We start from the raw sequence: 18043 nt of genomic DNA on the forward strand, positions 1-18043 counted from the left end.
TGATTAGTACTAAGAAAAATCGACTATAATAGATACTGAAATCTAAAGTCTGAAATAGTAAATTGATATAGTTAAAACTCAAACACAATGGAGTGATGAGTCTAAAAGTCACTCTAAAATACACAAACGGCTTGGTGTTCTTGATTAAATACTAATTCCATACCCTTGTACATGACAAAATGCAATGGAAACATTGCAATCCATTGAATCTTGAATTCCTGAAAAACTGTTAAGTCTGTTGGATTTTGAGTGAGATCTAAAATTCTACTTTCTCCATATGAAATCCAATGAGGTCAAAACCACTCTCAAACATCCCAAGTTATTTCATAGTAATGTTAAAATTTAAGTACACTTTTACTTTAAGAATTTAACATTACCATAAATGTCATAAATCATTGTTTACAAGCAAATTTAAAGGCGGACGCATAGCCCATTTTGAGAGGGGCACCCAGGTGTCCCCTTTTGGGGAATCACATCCCCCACACTGTAGAAACGTCACATGCATCTCCCCAAAAGAGAAACATGAAGAAACGTTTCCCTAGACGTCCCCTCGTCCCAGGTGCGTAGGGTGCACGCACCCAACCTTGGGAGACGCATCCCCGTGGAACACTAATTCTATCACTGCGTGCCTGTAGAAATCGGTCTCTACCCTACTCCTCACTGCTCTTGTCTGAACACCGCTGCCCTGGTCTGCTATGTATCCGCTACTACTGTTGCTATCCGCTGTAAGATTGCCTTCGACTACCCAGCACCCTAGAGACACTTTCGCACAAAGAAACCAAACAATGCACCGAAATAACCACAAGCCCCCCACGGAACAGAACCCTCGCACCTAGAAGCGAGACAGCTTAGGAACACGTACAGCAGGTCAACCTCTCTGACCAGGAATAACAGGTGGGGCAGAGACCTGCAACCTCTCTGACTACGAATAACGATGCAGCAACCTGGGAATTTCTCGCCAGTTCCTTTCGCACTGCTCTGCTCAACACCGGGACCAGGAACAAAGCTCTTGCGCAAAACCACAGCGGACCAAAACTCACCCAAACGCCAAAAGCATGGAACTAAAAACACCCCCGAGGATCACTGCCACCGTCTAGCCTTCCGCCTGAGATTTTAATTTATAAATCGATAAAAAAAATATTCTTTTTATCAATGTATTTTTCTAATTCAAATTAAATTAAAACCTCACCAAGCTTTAGAAGACCCAAGGGAAATGAACATTTCAAATTCTTACAGGTATGCCTTTCTTTTTAAATTATCTCAATAGCTCATGGACTAAGTCCATTAACATATATATCATCCAAATCATCAGACACCCATGTCTGAAAAACAAACGGAAACACGGGCTCTATTGGTTCATGTTTTCATATACAATCGTTTCAGGGCAACCATTCTCATCGATACATCATAATCCATGAGAGCACACAACAGTAAAAAATGTACATTTGGAAGGCTGTCATATCACATCATGTATACAAAATCGAGTTTTTCACTGATTAAAAAAACAGTGCGAGAGAGACATTATCTTGTTTGAAAACAGGTTTATCTACATACATATATGCATGTTCTCTGAAAAAAAATGCAGTAAGTATATGGACATCATTAACGTCAGTCTATACAATACAGTGTACAACAAACTTGTCTGCTAATACCCCCTTTGATATCAACAGATCCACAATGCGTGGTGCACAGAACATTGTAAAATGTACATTGGAAGCTTGTCATGTCACGCACAAAATTTATATGCAAGAATGTGGGCGGTCATTGAGAGTGTAAAATATCATCAACGTCACAAGACTGTCTTTTTTGCTTGTGAATATCCTCGTGTTTAAAAATTCTTTGAAACATACTCATGTGATCCTTTACCACTAGCTGCTTAAGCATATCATCTTCAATTTGGAGAGCTTGCTGTTGTACATGCTGGCCAATATGGTCTCCACCTGAATTTTCTCTAACATAGATCAAACTCGACAGCAATTCTTTCCAATCTGCTTTTCTGCATTTTTCCTCTTCCAAAGTTCCGTGTGCCACAAGCTGATACACATGAACAACCTTCTTTTGACCTATGCGGAATGCACGGCCGATTGCTTGCTTTGTGCAAGATGGATTCCACACAAGATCCAGAAGGATCACCCGTGAAGCTTCTGTTAGATTGATTCCCATGCCACAAGCTTTGATTGATGCAAGCAGGACGCGTGCCTTTCCTGGTTGCTGACTGAATTTATCAATTATACCCTGACGCTCATGCAGATGGTGTTTCCCCTTGAGCAGTAGTATTTCTTGGCCTTTGCACCAATGGAAGTGGAACTCAAGAATTTCCTCCAAGAGTTGCAAAGGTGAAATATACTGGCAGAAAACCAATGCCTTTTCCCCTTTCTCACAACAGAGCCTGATGATATCAACCACAAATTTCAATTTGATCCCTTGAGTGTGATCTTTTCTGCATGTGCCCACTTCAAGGTCAGGATGGTTAACCCCCCAGTACTTTTCAATGAATACCAGATCTTTGAGAAGACATGGATGTATGGAGGCAATTGAGATCATCATCTCCAGCTCCACATTTGAACAGGTGGAATTTTTCATATGAACTATTTCATGTATTCTTCTGAAAAGTGTCTCTTGCAGGGGTGTTGGCCTTAACATCACGGTGTAGGTTCTTAAACCGGGAAGTTCATTTAAAATATCTCCTTTATAAACGTCAATAAAGTCTTCAGTCATGGATTTTAACAGTTGACGACATGCGCTTCTTTCTCTGCTTCTTCCAGTATTTATCCTTTTTAAAATTTGCTCCACAAAATAGCGTCTGGCTATCTTCTCCTTCACCACTTCCTCAGAGACTTCACTCTGGTGATTCTTCAGTTGCAAAATACGATCAACAAAGGTTGGTCTTGCCAAACAGAGTGTGTTGAAGTATTCTTCAAAATTGTTCTGAAACAAAGTTCCAGATAGCAGAATTCGGAGCCTAGTATTCACTTTCATTAACAAATTCCAAATTTTTGAGTTATGATTCCGAGGAATGTGGCCTTCATCAAGAATTAAAAGGCCTGGACTCCTTCTAAGGTACCTTCCTATCTGCCTGGTCTCTTCAGACATTTTGTCATTGTCTTCATTGGAGAAAGTGTAAAACAAAGAGTAGCTCATTATCAACACACTTTCCTTCTTATGCCACTCATGTAGCATTTTTATGCTGTAAATATTATAGACCTGTCTGATGGGTGCTTTACATGACATAGACATTACAGATCCTCTAAAAGGGGACTCCCTCGTTGTGAAGTCTCTTAATGGGCTCAGAATATAAACGGGAATGTTAACATTCCACTTGTTAAACTCCCTTTTCCATGTATGGAGCATGCTTTTGGGGGCAATGATTAATGGTTTGCAGGCTGGAAACAAACTCAGATAACTTTGTAGGAAACTTATAATCATGAGTGATTTTCCTGTCCCAGGAGCATGAGCAATAACACAACCTCCAACACAATCACTGCGTGATGATGCCTCCATTTCATCTGGGATTAATGAACCAGCAATGTTTCTCCACAGGAATTCAAATCCCCGTTTTTGGTGAGCATTCATTTTCTTCTCCAACTCCGGAATTATTTTCCATACAGAATTGGGCTTCTCAGACAAATCATGAGACTGGAAGGATGGTAATCCCTTTAAGGAATCCAAAATGTGAATTGCCATGTCTCTAGAACAATTATCCTCATGCAAGTGATAGCTTGATATGCTTCTGCTTCTTCCTGAATTCCATACCCCCTGTACGTTGCAAGGTACAAATGGAATATCAGCCTATTTTGGATTAGAGAAGATACAATAACATCATTTTCCTATTTTGACCAAAGCTCATCCATAAACCACTATTTTTCATGTCCAATGGCAAAGTATCCATATCATGCGTTTACTTACAAATGGCTCAAAGATGTTATTTATCTCTGCTTTTACAAAATTGCATAACTGGCAAATAAGTCCAACTTCTTCATCCAAGACAAACTCGTGCCCATCAATGCAAAAATGATTGTCTTCATCATCTTCTATATCTACTTCCGTCGAGTTGCCAGTTATTGCTGTTTTTCTCGGGTCCTATGCCAATCAACCAATGGAAGACTATCAGCACAAATAAAATCATCAAACAAAAAGGATGAGATTGAGCAATCACAATTTTTGGATTGCTTTAGCACATAGCAATCAAGTACTTCTTTAATGTATCTTCCGTAATATTTTTCCTGGTTGAGAAGACTCGCTAATTTGATTATGCAAATAGATTGAAATCCAAAGCTACATAAACACCAGGCAAGCCCCTAAGAGAATTAAGACAGTTGCTCCCACTCTCTCTTTCTATGTATATAATTTGATGCATTGGAAACTGCCAAGTTCGCATAAGCACATTTACCAAAGATAATAACCATTAATTGAAAATAAGGTGTGATATGATATGAGCGTCATAATAGCAATACAAGAAAAAAACCCACACATAAAAAATAGTAAAGATGTATTGTATAACTGTACATAAGCTATACTCTCATTTGTATTATCACTCCGTGTAGGAGGACAGGATTATGGCAATCACTTTATCTTTGACTATGTATTAATTAATCTTTTGATTGTAAATTTTTGCATTTATTATATTGTTTTACATTAACATAATATATTGTTTATATTGGTGGATAGATTTGAAGTGTTCTTGAAATCTTGGGCCACTGCAAGTCAAGACTCCAATTTTTTTTTAGCTTTTGTTGAGTTTCCTAGCTTTGCTAACTTTATGACTGTAATGTTCCTTCCTAGAATAATTTTCCTGAATTTAATTTCAGGATTTTGGCAATTTTCTCTATTATGGGACCCACGAAATTTTTGGACTAAGACTTAGGAGATGGAGGCCGAAATCATTTTGTTAGTGGGAGGTGGGGGCCACACCCACATGGAGTATGCACTTCTTTGGAGGGAAAGTCGAGTTGCTAAGGTAGGAGGTCGAAATGCTTGAAGGAGGGGCCCACATGAGGAAGGCACCTCAAAATCTATAAATAGAAGGGGCCTAACAAACTATTGGGGTCTTTTGTCAATCTAACATTTCTCTTGTTGCTCGAGCTGCTTAGTCAGGTCACAGTGTTGTTTAGTGCAAAGCTTTCCAAGGGGAGAGTTCACCCTTCTTTCGGTGGACTACGAGTGCCCCCCTAGGAAGGTAAGATTGTGCCATATTGGAGGGAGATTTGTGGAGCTCAAGGTGCATTGTACAACCATTTCACTCAGCGAATTTCGTGCTCCAGGAGGACGCAGTAGGGGATCACGTGCCACTTATTTCAGCTATCTTCCAAGTGGCATTTGCTGGGGAAAATTTTGCATAGTTACTCCAAGGGAAGACCAAGCTTGGTGAAGAGTTTTGGGGTTCGAGATTGCTACATTGAGGCAAGCCGAATTCTTCTCACCCAGGGCCAGTGCAGGAACCCAATTCTAGGCACCGGTGGGAGGTTGAGGAAAGGAGTTGGGGAGATGGATTGTACCAGGAATTTTAGGAAGTCATCCAGGAAGTAGAATTTAACATTTTTGGAGTGATTGGAGGGTTGCTTTAGTGCATTTCTAGACAAATCATAATTTCCAGCCAATTTGAGGACGTAGTATTTGGGGCCAATTTTCAGTGGTCAAAACTAGACCAAACCCTTTCTAGGTTTTGGAGAGTTTATTGATAGGAGTCTGGGGCTAATTTTGCATAATTTTCTAAGCACCGGAGGTGGGTCTTTCGAGAGTTCTTTTCCAACACACAGTGCATCTCCTCTTGAGCAGTGCAGAGCATTTTTGGGGCAGCTCACTCTCTCATCTGGACGTTGTATTCTCCAACCTGGGGCTTGTCTAGATTGTCATTGAGGCAAGCCTAGGTGCGCTCCTTCCATACTCATTGTACTGTTGCTCCAAATTTATAATAAAATGGCTGAGCTGGATGGTGTTTTTCGGTGATCACATGGGTGTTTACTTATATTTCTGAATTTTGTGTATGTATGTCAACTATTGCTTTGTTTATCACTGTTTTTCCTAATTAAGAATATTACAATGGTATCAGAGCTCCGTTCTTGGCTCATCCATGGGGATCTTTCCTATGAATGAAGAGGATAGGCAAGACATTACTTATTGAAGGCAGAGATACTGGAGCAGAGAAAGAGAGTTGGAGATCACACCTGATACTGAAACACTTGAGAAAGTAATAGTGGTGGCAAATATGGGGGAGTCAAGGAGCAAGGAGGAAGCAACATTTCATAGCCTCTTAAAGGCCCTAAATGATTTAGTCAAAGGGCAAAAGGAGATGTTGGAGGAACTCAAGCAACAGAATAAGGACAAGAGCATCCATCATGAGTTCCTATTTAGGGATACTTCAGGGGCCTCACAATAGTATGACCACCCTTCACTAGCCACTCACCCAATAGCTTTCAGTGGGCCAACCAGGACTACACTTCCTAGATTTTTACCTTCATTATCGAGTGAGCAAGGTGGGCCGGATGATCAGATGCCCATGGGAGATTATTTCCAAGAATGGCAATCCATGGGGGAAGATTTCAAAGCATCTTTTTCCTTCAGAGATTACTGCCAGCTCAAGCAAAACGAGAAAGGCAGGAGCAGTGGGGGGTCTAGCACGCAGAGTTCAAAGTTGCAGCGTACCATTGGGAGGATGTATTTTCCCACATATGATGGATCTACCAAGTGCACAACTTGAGCTTGGGTGGAGAAGTTGGATACCAATTTCCAACTTAACCGGATGACAGAGGTGGAAGCCATCAAAATGGCTACCTTGCACTTGGAGGGAGAGGCACACGACTGGTGGTTTCATGGCTTGACAATGCTAGGGCATGCCAGCATGACCTCTTATGAGGACTTTACACGGAGAGTGGTGGAGCATTTTGATAGGAGGGACCCAAAGGCTCATTTCAGAGAGCTCACCCAACTCAAGCAGACTGGCCATCCAGAGCAATATATATCAGAGTTTTTGAGAGTCTCAGTCATGGTGCCAGATTTGTCCGATGCCAGGAGGGTGTACACATTTGTAGAGGGCTTGCTTGAGCCATTGCGTGCGCTGATGAGATCTCGCAGACCCACTACTTTGCAGGAGGTTGTGACTTGTGCCAAGGATTTGCAAGGGGCAATCCCCAAGACTTGAGCACCCATACCATCACAGGCTCCCTACCCAGAGAAGGGACATGACACAAGGCCAACACCACAGCTAGCAGTCCAGCGGCATGGATAGTTAGATGAGGAGACCAGGGGAGACCTACGGAGGAGGAAGCTATGCTTCACTTGTCAGGAGCCTTGGGCACCACGCCATAGATATACAGTGGGAAAGGCCCATTACATTGAGGTCTTCTCTGATAGTGGCCAAGAGGATGATGTGGAGTTGGATATAGGCGGGGCTGACAGCGAGACACGTGTAGAGAGGGGACCACCACTACCAACACCACCTGGGGGAGAACCTTTCACATAATTTGGAGTTGTCCTAGCTTCTTTCCATGGGGTTCCCAAATTTTTTACCCTAAGGATCAAAGGCACAATGCAGGGGCATCGTGACTCTTCTAGTAGACAGTGGGGCCACCCACAATTTCATTTGACGCACAAATGGTTCAGAGGCGGGGTATCACTACAAAGGAGTTTGAGGGGTTTTCAGTCCTAGTGTCGAGGGATAGTACCATGCAGCGTATGTACCCAATATGTCTCCGCTTTGATAGTGACCATGGGGAACTACTTGATGACTGATCATTTCTTCATGGTGGATGTACCAGACACCAATGTGGTGATGGGTGTCCAGTGGCTCTACTCCCTTGGGCGGGTCAACACGAATTGGAGGAAGTTGGAGATGAAGTTCACAGGGCCAAATGGCAAGTTAGTTGTTCTTTGGGGCATGCATTCATATCCTCCATAGACAGTTTAAGTGCATAGGATGGAGGCTAACTTGAGGCATGTGGACATAGCAATGGCAGTCGAGTTGAGGATTTCTGAGTCTGGGGGACAGTGCAAGCCACCACACCCCAACATAGAGGCCATCGTGGATAGGTATCCGGTAGTGTTTAGGGACGCAACACCAAGGCAATCCCCTGACAGAGGATTTGAGCACACGATTGAGCTAGAGTTGGGGGTACAAGCGATTATTACCACTCCATATAGATATCCCAAGGCCTACACGGATGATATTGAGCGAGCCATTCAGGAGTTACTAACACTTGGGCATGTGAGGCCTAGCTCTAGCCCCTTCGCTTCATCAGTTGTTTTGGTGAAGAAGAAGGATGGGACGTTGCGCATGTGCATATATTACCGAGCACTCAATAAGAAGACCCTGAAGAACCGCTACCCCATTCCACACATTGATGAGCTGATGGATGAGCTTAGAGGAGCCAAGTACTTCTCTGAGATAGACTTGCATTCGGGGTACCACCAAATCAGAGTGAGGGATCAGGACATCCTCAAGACGACATTCAAATGCAACTATGGAAATTTTGAGTTCTTGGTTATGCCCTTCACGCTGACCAACACACCTACCACCTTCCAGTCCTACATGAACCATGTGTTACATGGGCAGTCGCGGAAATTTGTATTGGTATTCTTCGATGCCATTCTGATTTACAGCGTGACCTACGAGGAGCATCTACAACACTTGGAGGCGGTGTTATGCATTTTAGAGGAGAAACAGTTCCACGCCAAACTATCCAAGTGCGAGTTTGGGTTGATAAAGATGCTCTAATGTGACTCAGAATGTCACTGAGTTGAGGGGCTTCGTGGCATATGCACCTATTACAAGAAGTTCGCGAAGGGCTTCTCACAATTGGCAACTCCCCTCACAAATCTGACCAAGAAGGGGGAATTTTGCGTGGACAGATAGAGCACAGTCAACATTTGAGCACTTCAAGGAGGTGATGAGCAGTTGTCCAGTAGTAGCACTCCCAGATTTCACTCAGCCCTTCACCTTGGAGTGCGATGCATCACGTGAAGGAGATGGCATAGTATTGTCACGGGATGGCCACCCCATCGCTTTTGAGAGCCAGAAGCTCCCTCTGCATCAGAGGTCGTATTCTATTTACGACAAGGAGATATTGGCCACTATGCATGCATTGGCCAAATTCCGACAGTACCTAGTGGGCAACAGATTTAGAGTGAAGATTGACCACAACAGTCTTCGCCATTTCATGGGGCAACAGGGCTTCAATGACAGGCAACAGAGTTGGGTTAGCAAGATCCAGGCCTATGATTTTGACATTGAGTATGTCAAGGGCAAGCACAATGTAGTAGCGGATACATTAGCCAAGACGCCCGCGACACTTTCACTCATGAGCATTTGTCATGATTGGAAGACACAGTTGTTGGTAGAGTACTCCAAAGATCGACGGGCGTGTGATGTTTTGGAGGGTACACATGCTGATGAGCGTTACAAGGTGATGGTTGACATCATCTACTACAAAGGACGCATATTATTGGTGTCGGGTTCACAATTGAGGGAGAGGATTCTCCACGTAGCCCATGACTCCCTATTGTCAAGACACCAGGGGTTCTTGAAGATGTACAGGACAATCAGAGAGCGCTTCACGTGGAAGGGCCTCAAGGGAGATGTGTTGAGGTATGTGCAAGAGTGTGAGGCTTGTCAGAGGAACAACAGAGAGTTGACCCATCCAGTCGGGTTGTTGCAGCCACTTCCCATTCCTAAGGGGAAATGGGAAAGTATCTCTACGGATTTTATCATGGGGCTTCCTATGGTGTAGGGCAGAGATTGTATATATGTGGTGGTGGATCGGTTGATCAAATATGCACATTTCTTTGCTATTCCAGCCCGGTATTCTGCTTCCAGGTAGCGGAGCTGTTTTTCAAGGAGGTCTTCCGCTTACATGGTCTACCCAAGACCATAGTCAGTAACAAGGACACCTACTTCATGGGAGCATTCTAGCAAGAGCGTTTCCATTTAGTGGGCACAAAGTTCACCCCCAGCACCAGCGACCACCCACAGACAGACGACTAAACTAAGAGGGTCAACAAATGGTTAGAGGGCTACCTACGGAACTATGTGACTGGGCAACAAAGAGCATGGATCTGGTGGTTGCATTTGGGCGAGTACTGCTACAACACCACCCACCACATGTCCATTGGTATGTCACCTTTCCGTGACTTGTATGGTTATGACGCTTTATCTTTTGCTGACATTGTTTTTGGAGACAGTCGGGCCCCAAAGGCCAAAGATTGGATCCAAGAGATCCAAGATATCCTCAAGGCTCTCAAGGAAACACTGTTGACAACGCAGAATCAATAAAAAGTGTATGCAAACAGACACAGGATTGAGAGGCAGTTTGAGAAGGGGGACATAGTCTTCCTGCGGCTACAACCACATAGATAGTCCACGCTAAAACATAAGGGGGCCAAGAAGCTAGAATCCTGTTTTTATGGGCCATACTAGTTGATTAGGAGAGTTGAGGAGGTGGCCTATGAGCTAGATCTTCCACCAGGAATCAAGATCCACAATGTTTTTCATGTCTCATGCCTCAAACAGCCATAGAGTTACCTCCACTAGATAATGAGGGACATCTTGTGTTAGAGCCGAAGGCCATTTTGGAGACTAGAGAAAGGAAGTTGAGGAGCAGAACCATCAAAGAATACTTGATACACCAGAGAAATTTACTGGATGAGGATGCCACTTGGGAGGGTGAGCACATACTTTAGCATCCAGCACTGCATTTGCTTGGGGACAAATGACATTTGGGAGGGGAGGATTGTGATGTTCCTTCCTAGAATAATTTCCCTGAATTTAATTTCACAATTTTGTCTATAATGGGGCCCACGAAATTTTTGGACTAAGACTTGGGAGATGAAGGCCAAAATCATTTTGTTAGTGGGAGGTGGAGGCCACACCCACATGGAGTACGCACTTCCTTGGAGGGAAATTCGAGTTGCTAAGGTAGGAGGTCGAAATGCTTGATGGACGGGCCCACATGGGGAAGGCAACTCAATAATTATAAATAGAAGGGTCCTAACATCTATTGGAGTCTTTTGTCAATCTAACATTTCTCTTGTTGCTCGAGCTACTTCGCCAGGTAACAGTGTTTTTCAGCGCAAAGATTTCCAAGGGGAGAGCTCACCTTGTGGACTATGAGTCCCCCCCTAGGAAGGTAAGATTGTGCCATATTGGAGGGAGATTTGTGGAGCTCGGGGTGCATCGAAGAACCATGTCACTCAACAAATCTTGTGCTCTAGGAGGATGCAGTAGGGGATCACGTGCCACTTATTTCAGCTATCTTCTAGGTGGCATTTGCCGGGAAAATTTTTGCATAGCTACTCCAATAGAAGACAAAGCTTGGTGAAGAGTTTTGGGGTCAGAGATTGCTTCATTGAGGAAGGTCGAATCTTCTCACCCAAGGCCAGCGCAGGAGCCCAATTCTAAGCACACGTGGAAGGTTGAGGAAAGGGGTTGGGGAGTTGGATTGTACCGGGAATTTGAGGAAGTCATCTAGTGAGTAGAATTCAACACTTTTGGAGTGATTGGAGGGCTTCTTTAGTGCATTTCCAGAGAAGCTGTATTTTCCATCCAGTTTGAGGAGGACATGGTACTTGGGACCAATTTTCGGAGGTCATAAATAGACCAAAACCTTTATGGGTTTTGGTGGGTTTATTGAGAGGAGCCCTGAGCTAATTTTGCAGAAATTTTTGAGTAGCGGAGGTACGACTTTCAACAGTTCTTTTCCAGTAAATAGTGCATCTGCTCTTGGGCATCACAGGACATTTTTGGGGCAGCTCACTCTCTCATCAAGGTGTTGTATTCTCCAATCTGGGGCTTGTCTAGCTTGCCATTGAGGTAAGCCCAGGTGCACTCCTTTCATACCCATTGTACTATTGCTCCAAATTTATAATAAAATGGCTTAGTTGGATGGTGTTTTTCGATGATCACATGGGTGTTTACTTATATTTCTGAATTTTGTGTATGCATTTCAATTTTCAACTATTGCTTTGTTTATCACTGCTTTTCCTAATTACGAATATTACAATGACTCTATAAAAGTGGATTAGCTATTTTTTAAAGCCAAAAAACTCCATTTTTTTTTAGTTTTTCATTAACTAATTTTTAAAGCCAAAAAAACATAAAAACATTTAGTCTATCAAAATGACATTTAATATAGTCGTAATTAATTTAGATTGATAATATATATTATGTTTATAATAAATTATAATTAATTATTAATATATAATATTAATTAATTAACATTAAAATATCGAATACCACTATATATTATAACATTAATTCTAATAATATTTTAAACCAGAATGAGGATTTTGTATTATATTCAATTATGCAAAATTCAAATACATCAAGAAGTACCAGTGTTGCACACATCGCGATTTAATCGCGATAAAATCGGAAAATCGCGATTTTTTCAAAATGCCGATTCAAATCGCGATTTTTATCCAAAAAATCGGCGGAAATTTTTTTTAACGATTTTTATCGAAAAAATCGCGATTTTTTAAAAAATCGCGATTTTTTCGAAAAAATCGCGGGAGGCGCGGGCAGCGGGGGTTTTATATGTAAAATCGATTTTTTGTTTATTCATTCAGCAGTCCGCCGCGGAGGAGAAGGAGGAGAAGGAGAAGAAGGGAGGGAGAGGGTTGTCGTCGCTTGTGGGAGCCGATTTTAGGAGGAATCCAAGCCAAGATCGCGAATTTGTCCATAAACCAGGTATGTAGATTAATTTTTTTTTGTTTTGGTTCTCTAAAAACTTTGTTTTTCATTGTTTTTAAAGAATTTTTAGAAATTTTTCATTGATTTGGGATGGGTTATTTGTTATGACTATGAGAACCAATTTTTGATTTTTATTTTCTCATTTTCTTTAAACATTGTTTATTTTTTTTGATTTTTCATTGTTTTTTGGGTTTAGAAATTCAAATTGGGATTTTGGAAATAATTAGCTTGTAATTTTGCAAATGCTAAATTGTAATTTGTATTTACTATTTACTATTATCATTTATGTAATCCTAAATTCCTATTTCCTAATCCTTATTTTTCCATAGGTTTGCAAATTCAAAATTCAAAAACAAACATGCCAAGGAAATTGGATCCTTTCTGGGAATATGGTGACCCTAAAACTCCGAATGATAGACAAAACTTGATTTGCAAGTTGTGTGGAAAGGAAATATTCGGGGGGGTGTACAGGTTGAAGTTCCACCTTGCACAAATCCCTGGACGTGATGTGGGGCCCTGTCTAAAGACAAATGCTGAAATTATCCAAAAAGCCATGAGAGCATTGGGAGAATTAGAGCACACTAGAGACGCCAAAGAAGAACTCAAAAGGCAACTAAGAAGGTCAGTTGAAGGAAGTGGGCCAAGTGGCACAGGTTCTACTGCAGCGTCAGTCAATCCGTTTGCTGCATCATCATATTTTGTTCCTCGAACCACACCTGGTTCACAACCAACTATCGGTTCAATGATGAAAAGAACTGAAAAAGAAAAAGCTGACAAGTTGATGACAAAATTTCTCCTCTGGAGTGATATTCCTTTCAGCATTATAAGGAATAATCCATTTTTCCAACCTACTCTTGATGCTGTTGCCAGTGTTGGCCCGGGGTACAAACTCCCTTCTCTTCATGATTTCAGAGGCCGGCTTCTTCAAGATGAAAAGCGTGACTGCACCCAAAGATTGGAGGATTTTAGGGCATCATGGGCACAAACAGGATGCACTGTTATGTCAGATGGTTGGACTGACCAAAAGGGGAGAACCCTTATAAACTTCTTGGTTAGTTGTCCCTTGGGGACTATGTTTATCAAATCTGTTGATGCAACTCATCAAATCAAAGATGCAAAAAATTTATGTGATTTGCTGGATGTGTTTATTTTGGAGGTGGGTGCAGAAAATGTTGTCCAAGTCATAACGGACAACGCTGCAAATTATGTTGCTGCTGGTAGATTGCTTATGGACAGGCATCCTACTTTATTTTGGACACCTTGTGCTGCCCATTGTATTGATTTGATGTTAGAGGACATAGGGAAAATTCCCTTTGTCAAAGAGGCTGTTGACTCATCAAAAACCATCACAAAATTTATTTACAATCACACATCTGTGCTTAGCTTGATGAGAAAATGCACCAACAACAAAGAGTTGGTGCGCCCCGCCATTACACGGTTTGCGACGAGTTTCATATCTCTTCAATCCCTCTTGAATTCTATGTGGGATTTGAAGAGAATGTTTGTTTCAGAGGAGTGGCGTTCTTCGCCAATGAGCCGCAAACCAGAAGGAGAGGCCGTCTGCAGACTTGTTTCATACCAAGAAGACTTCTGGGCGGGAGTGCAGGAGGTGTGCGCTGTCACAGAACCTTTGGTAAAGGTTCTTCGGTTGGTAGATGGTGAGAAGCCCGCAATGGGCTATTTGTATGAAGCCATGGATAGGGCCAAAGAAGCCATTCGGTCCTACTATGATGACAAGGGAGATGATGGGTTCCAGAGACAACTCCTTCTATGGAAGGTCATTGATGAGCGATGGAACAACACACTCCATCGTCCCATTCATGCTGCTGGCCTTTTCCTGAACCCTGCATTTTCTTATGCATGTGGGTTTAATTTTGATGTTGAGGTCGTGGAAGGATTATTAACCTGTGTCCAGAAGATGGTGAAAACTCCAGAAGAACGTATGGAGGTCTCTAGACAAATTGAGCAATATAAGTTGTCAGGTGGCACATTTGGCTTTGAGATGGCTATCAATGATAGGACGGTTAAAATCCCAGGTATTTTTTAGTTTGTAGTATGTACTTTGTAACTTTGTTTCAAATTTCATTGTTTCTTCAAATTCCATTTTTTTCTTATGTTTATTTAAAATTTTCTTTGTAATTTTGTTGTAGACGCATGGTGGAAGATGTATGGTGGCAGAGTACCCCTTTTGCAAAATCTTGCCGTGCGCATCCTCAGCCAAACATGCAGCTCCTCGGGATGTGAGCGCAATTGGAGTGTATTTGAAAAAATACACAACAAGAAGCGCAATAGGTTAACACTTAAACATTTAAAATATTGCAAATTTCCAAATAAATTTTTGAATTCATTAAAGTTTTAAACAATATTTTTTTTATAATATTAATTATTAATTTATTATTTCATGAACTTTGTACAGGTTGGAGTCCCATAGACTTAATGACATGGTCTATGTCTACTACAATCTTCGATTGTGGGTGAAACAACTAGAGAAGACACCTGATACGGAAGCCATCTCATTGGATGGGATTGACACCACTGCTGAATGGAGGGTTGAGACCGAGAGGCCTCTCATGGATCCCACTGAGGATTGGTTAGTGCAGGATGAGGGGGAGGAGGGGGGGGAGGAGGAGGAGGAGGAGGAGCAGGAGCAGGAGCAGGAGCAGGAGGAGGAGGAGTTGGAGGAGCAGGAGGAGGAGGTGACACCGCCTACCCGGGCTACCCGGGCTACCACTACCACCAGTAGAGGACGTGGTCTCCGTCCACCTCAGCCTCTTGTAGCTGCTACTACTAGTTCTTCAGCTTCTAGAGCACGTCAGACTCCACTGCCATTTCCACCACCACAGGCACCAGCTTCTACATCTAGAGGGAAAGAGAAAGCTGTGCCATATTCTCGCAAGAGGGGCAGAGGAAATCAATAGGATTAGACTTTCATTTTATTGTATATGACATTATGACATGATGAGATACATTATCATATTTTTTGTTGATATTTTGAGGCTGAGTTGGACTTGGGACTCAGGACTTACTATTCAGGACATGATTCAATGTTATGTGTGATTTTAGCGCTAGAAATGATATTGAACATCTTATATATTAGTTTTTTTATCATATTTATGTGTCAATGTATTTATTTTATGTTGTAGATGGTTTAGATATTAAAAAAATTGAAAAAAAATGAAAAAAAATGAATATTTTTGTGCCAAACGATTTTTTCCGATTTTTTCCCGATTTTTTCCCGATTTTAACGATTTTTCCGATTTTTTCCCGGCGCCGATTAAATCCCGATCGCGATGTGTGCAACATTGAGAAGTACATATCTAAGTTGACGAAATTTAATACAGACCCCTCTAATCCAAAAGTACTACAACCTCATTTAGAGGATCACTATTTTGAACATCAAGAGGGGTGGTTTTGTAGGTGTACACCTTACAAAAATGCCTTCGCAAAAAAAAAAAAAAAAAAAAAAAAAAATTAGAAACCATTCCACCTTTGAATACTTGTATAGACCTTTACCATTATAAACCTACTACAATCTTGAACAAGTAGTTCATTTAAGTCCAAACAATTGACATATTTTGGATTTCTTGAACTATTAGTGTGATTCAAACTAAGAGTTAAACTATTGACCTATGCTTGAAGCTCCTCAATCTACATGCGCAACAAATCCACTTCCTCTTCATTTTCAACTACTTTTTCTTTTACTCCTTGAAGATACTCCATCACCCAGGAAGTTGATGTAATGTGTTCATGTTTTAATTTAAGAGTTAGAACATATAGTTTCAAAGAATCTATCTTCCTCGCAAGTTGGGTTATTGACTTCTTATGGTTGCACACTATGATTAAATTGATGCTATCTCCAGCAATAATAACTTTCACCAAGTAAAAAATACGACAATTCAAAATTTTGAATAATGTTATGAGAGCGACACAAAGCCCACAAAACATGGCTTGAAAATCAGATAAGAGCCCCTGGCCTCTCTTACTGAACCTAATGAGCAAACCAACAAAAACACCCCCACATTCGCCACAATCCTCAACCACCAAATTATCAGGCTGACTATTGGCTCCATCAATCAAAAGTTTGCCACGATCGTAATTTTTCTACATGAATATCCCAAAACCAACATGTAGTCGGCTAGAACCTCATTGAATTCTTCACAATCTTTCCAATCAATTAGTAGGTTGGCAGTTGACTCACTTGATTGACAATTTCCATGAACAAAATATACCCACAAAAATCTCCCCAATTCAACCAAGGAACATCCTCAATTAAATATAGAGAACTATTCCATAATTCCAAATAAGCACAAGAGACTCTTCACCCTATTTTTGAAGTTTTCCTCATTCCAAATTACTATCTCTACACTATAGGCAAGCAACTAAACACTTAAGTGATCAATTTTATAACTAACCTGTACATTACTTTCTTGATTTCCAGTGAAGGGTGGCAATGGGATAATCCTGGGCCAACCCTTTGAATGAATCCTACATCTGAGAGACCACAAAGCAACATTACTCTTCACAATTATGCCTTGCTGGAGAATAATATTAGCCCACCTGTGCCCGATCTGAAATGAAGGGAACTTCATAATTAGATGCCAAAGAAGGATTATCATCCCGAACTTCAAATTCATATATTAAGTGGGATATTCATATAAGTGCTTGGCTTGTCTCCATGCTTATTAATCATTTGGTTGCCACATTGCCCATAGGCCCCCCTATTTTTTATGTAACAACATGTTTTTTTCTTCCATTCTTGATTTATCAAGAGAAATTGATTTAAGTGATCAATTTTATAACTAACCTATGAATTACTTGCGCCACAAAGAGGACGTCTCCATAGAGAAATAAAGCTTTTCATCTCGTTGTCGTTGTAGTAGCATGAGCCGAGGTTGAAGGGAAACTTTGTTTCTTGATTTCCAGTGAAGGGTGGCAATGGGATAATCCTGGGCCAACCCTTTGCATGAATCCTACATCTGAGAGATCACTGAGCAACGTTACTCTTCACAATTATCCCTTGCTGGAGAATGATATTAGCCCACCTATGCCCGATCTGAAACGAAGGGAACTTTGTACTTAGATGCCAAAGAAGGATTATCATCCCGAACTGCAAATTCATATATTAACTAGGATATAAGTACTTGTCTTGTCTCCATGCTTATTAATCATTTGGGTTACCACATTGCCAAATAGAGCGAGTACACTTAAACTGAAGTTGGCTTGTGAAAATCTATCAACAACTATGGTAAATAAAACCGAACCAGTGGCCACCACGGAAACTAAGTGGCGGTAAGCGAAACAAGAGAAAACCATGTGCTGATATGATTTTTCTCATAAAACTTAAAACCACTGACAAAAACAATT

At 41.4% G+C, this 18043-nt stretch overlaps 2 protein-coding genes across 2 annotated transcripts in view; one reads left to right on the forward strand and one right to left on the reverse strand.

Annotated features, from left to right (window-relative positions):
- Positions 1 to 1349: 1349 nt before the first annotated feature.
- The window catches only part of LOC149192764 (uncharacterized), a 108965-nt gene continuing 92271 nt past the window's right edge, over positions 1350 to 18043 (reverse strand). Inside the window, exons 5-6 of the mRNA XM_089404703.1 lie at positions 3907 to 4080; positions 1350 to 3756 (exon numbers count right to left, since the gene is read on the reverse strand). Coding sequence (XP_089260829.1) covers positions 1762 to 3756; positions 3907 to 4080 — 2169 coding nt within the window. The 3' untranslated portion in view covers positions 1350 to 1761. The remainder of the gene's footprint in view (positions 3757 to 3906; positions 4081 to 18043) is intronic.
- Positions 8883 to 17157, forward strand: LOC149192765 (uncharacterized). The gene is made up of 5 exons (XM_089406173.1): positions 8883 to 9398; positions 13836 to 14715; positions 14830 to 14971; positions 15096 to 15338; positions 17118 to 17157. Exons 1-5 carry the CDS (start codon positions 8883 to 8885, stop codon positions 17155 to 17157), a joined length of 1821 nt encoding a protein of 606 aa, XP_089262299.1.

This window comes from Pinus tabuliformis, chromosome 2_2 (assembly GCF_031772625.1).
Source record: "Pinus tabuliformis cultivar Carrire ecotype Pingquan chromosome 2_2, CPIR1, whole genome shotgun sequence".
Lineage (NCBI taxonomy): Eukaryota > Viridiplantae > Streptophyta > Pinopsida > Pinales > Pinaceae > Pinus > Pinus tabuliformis.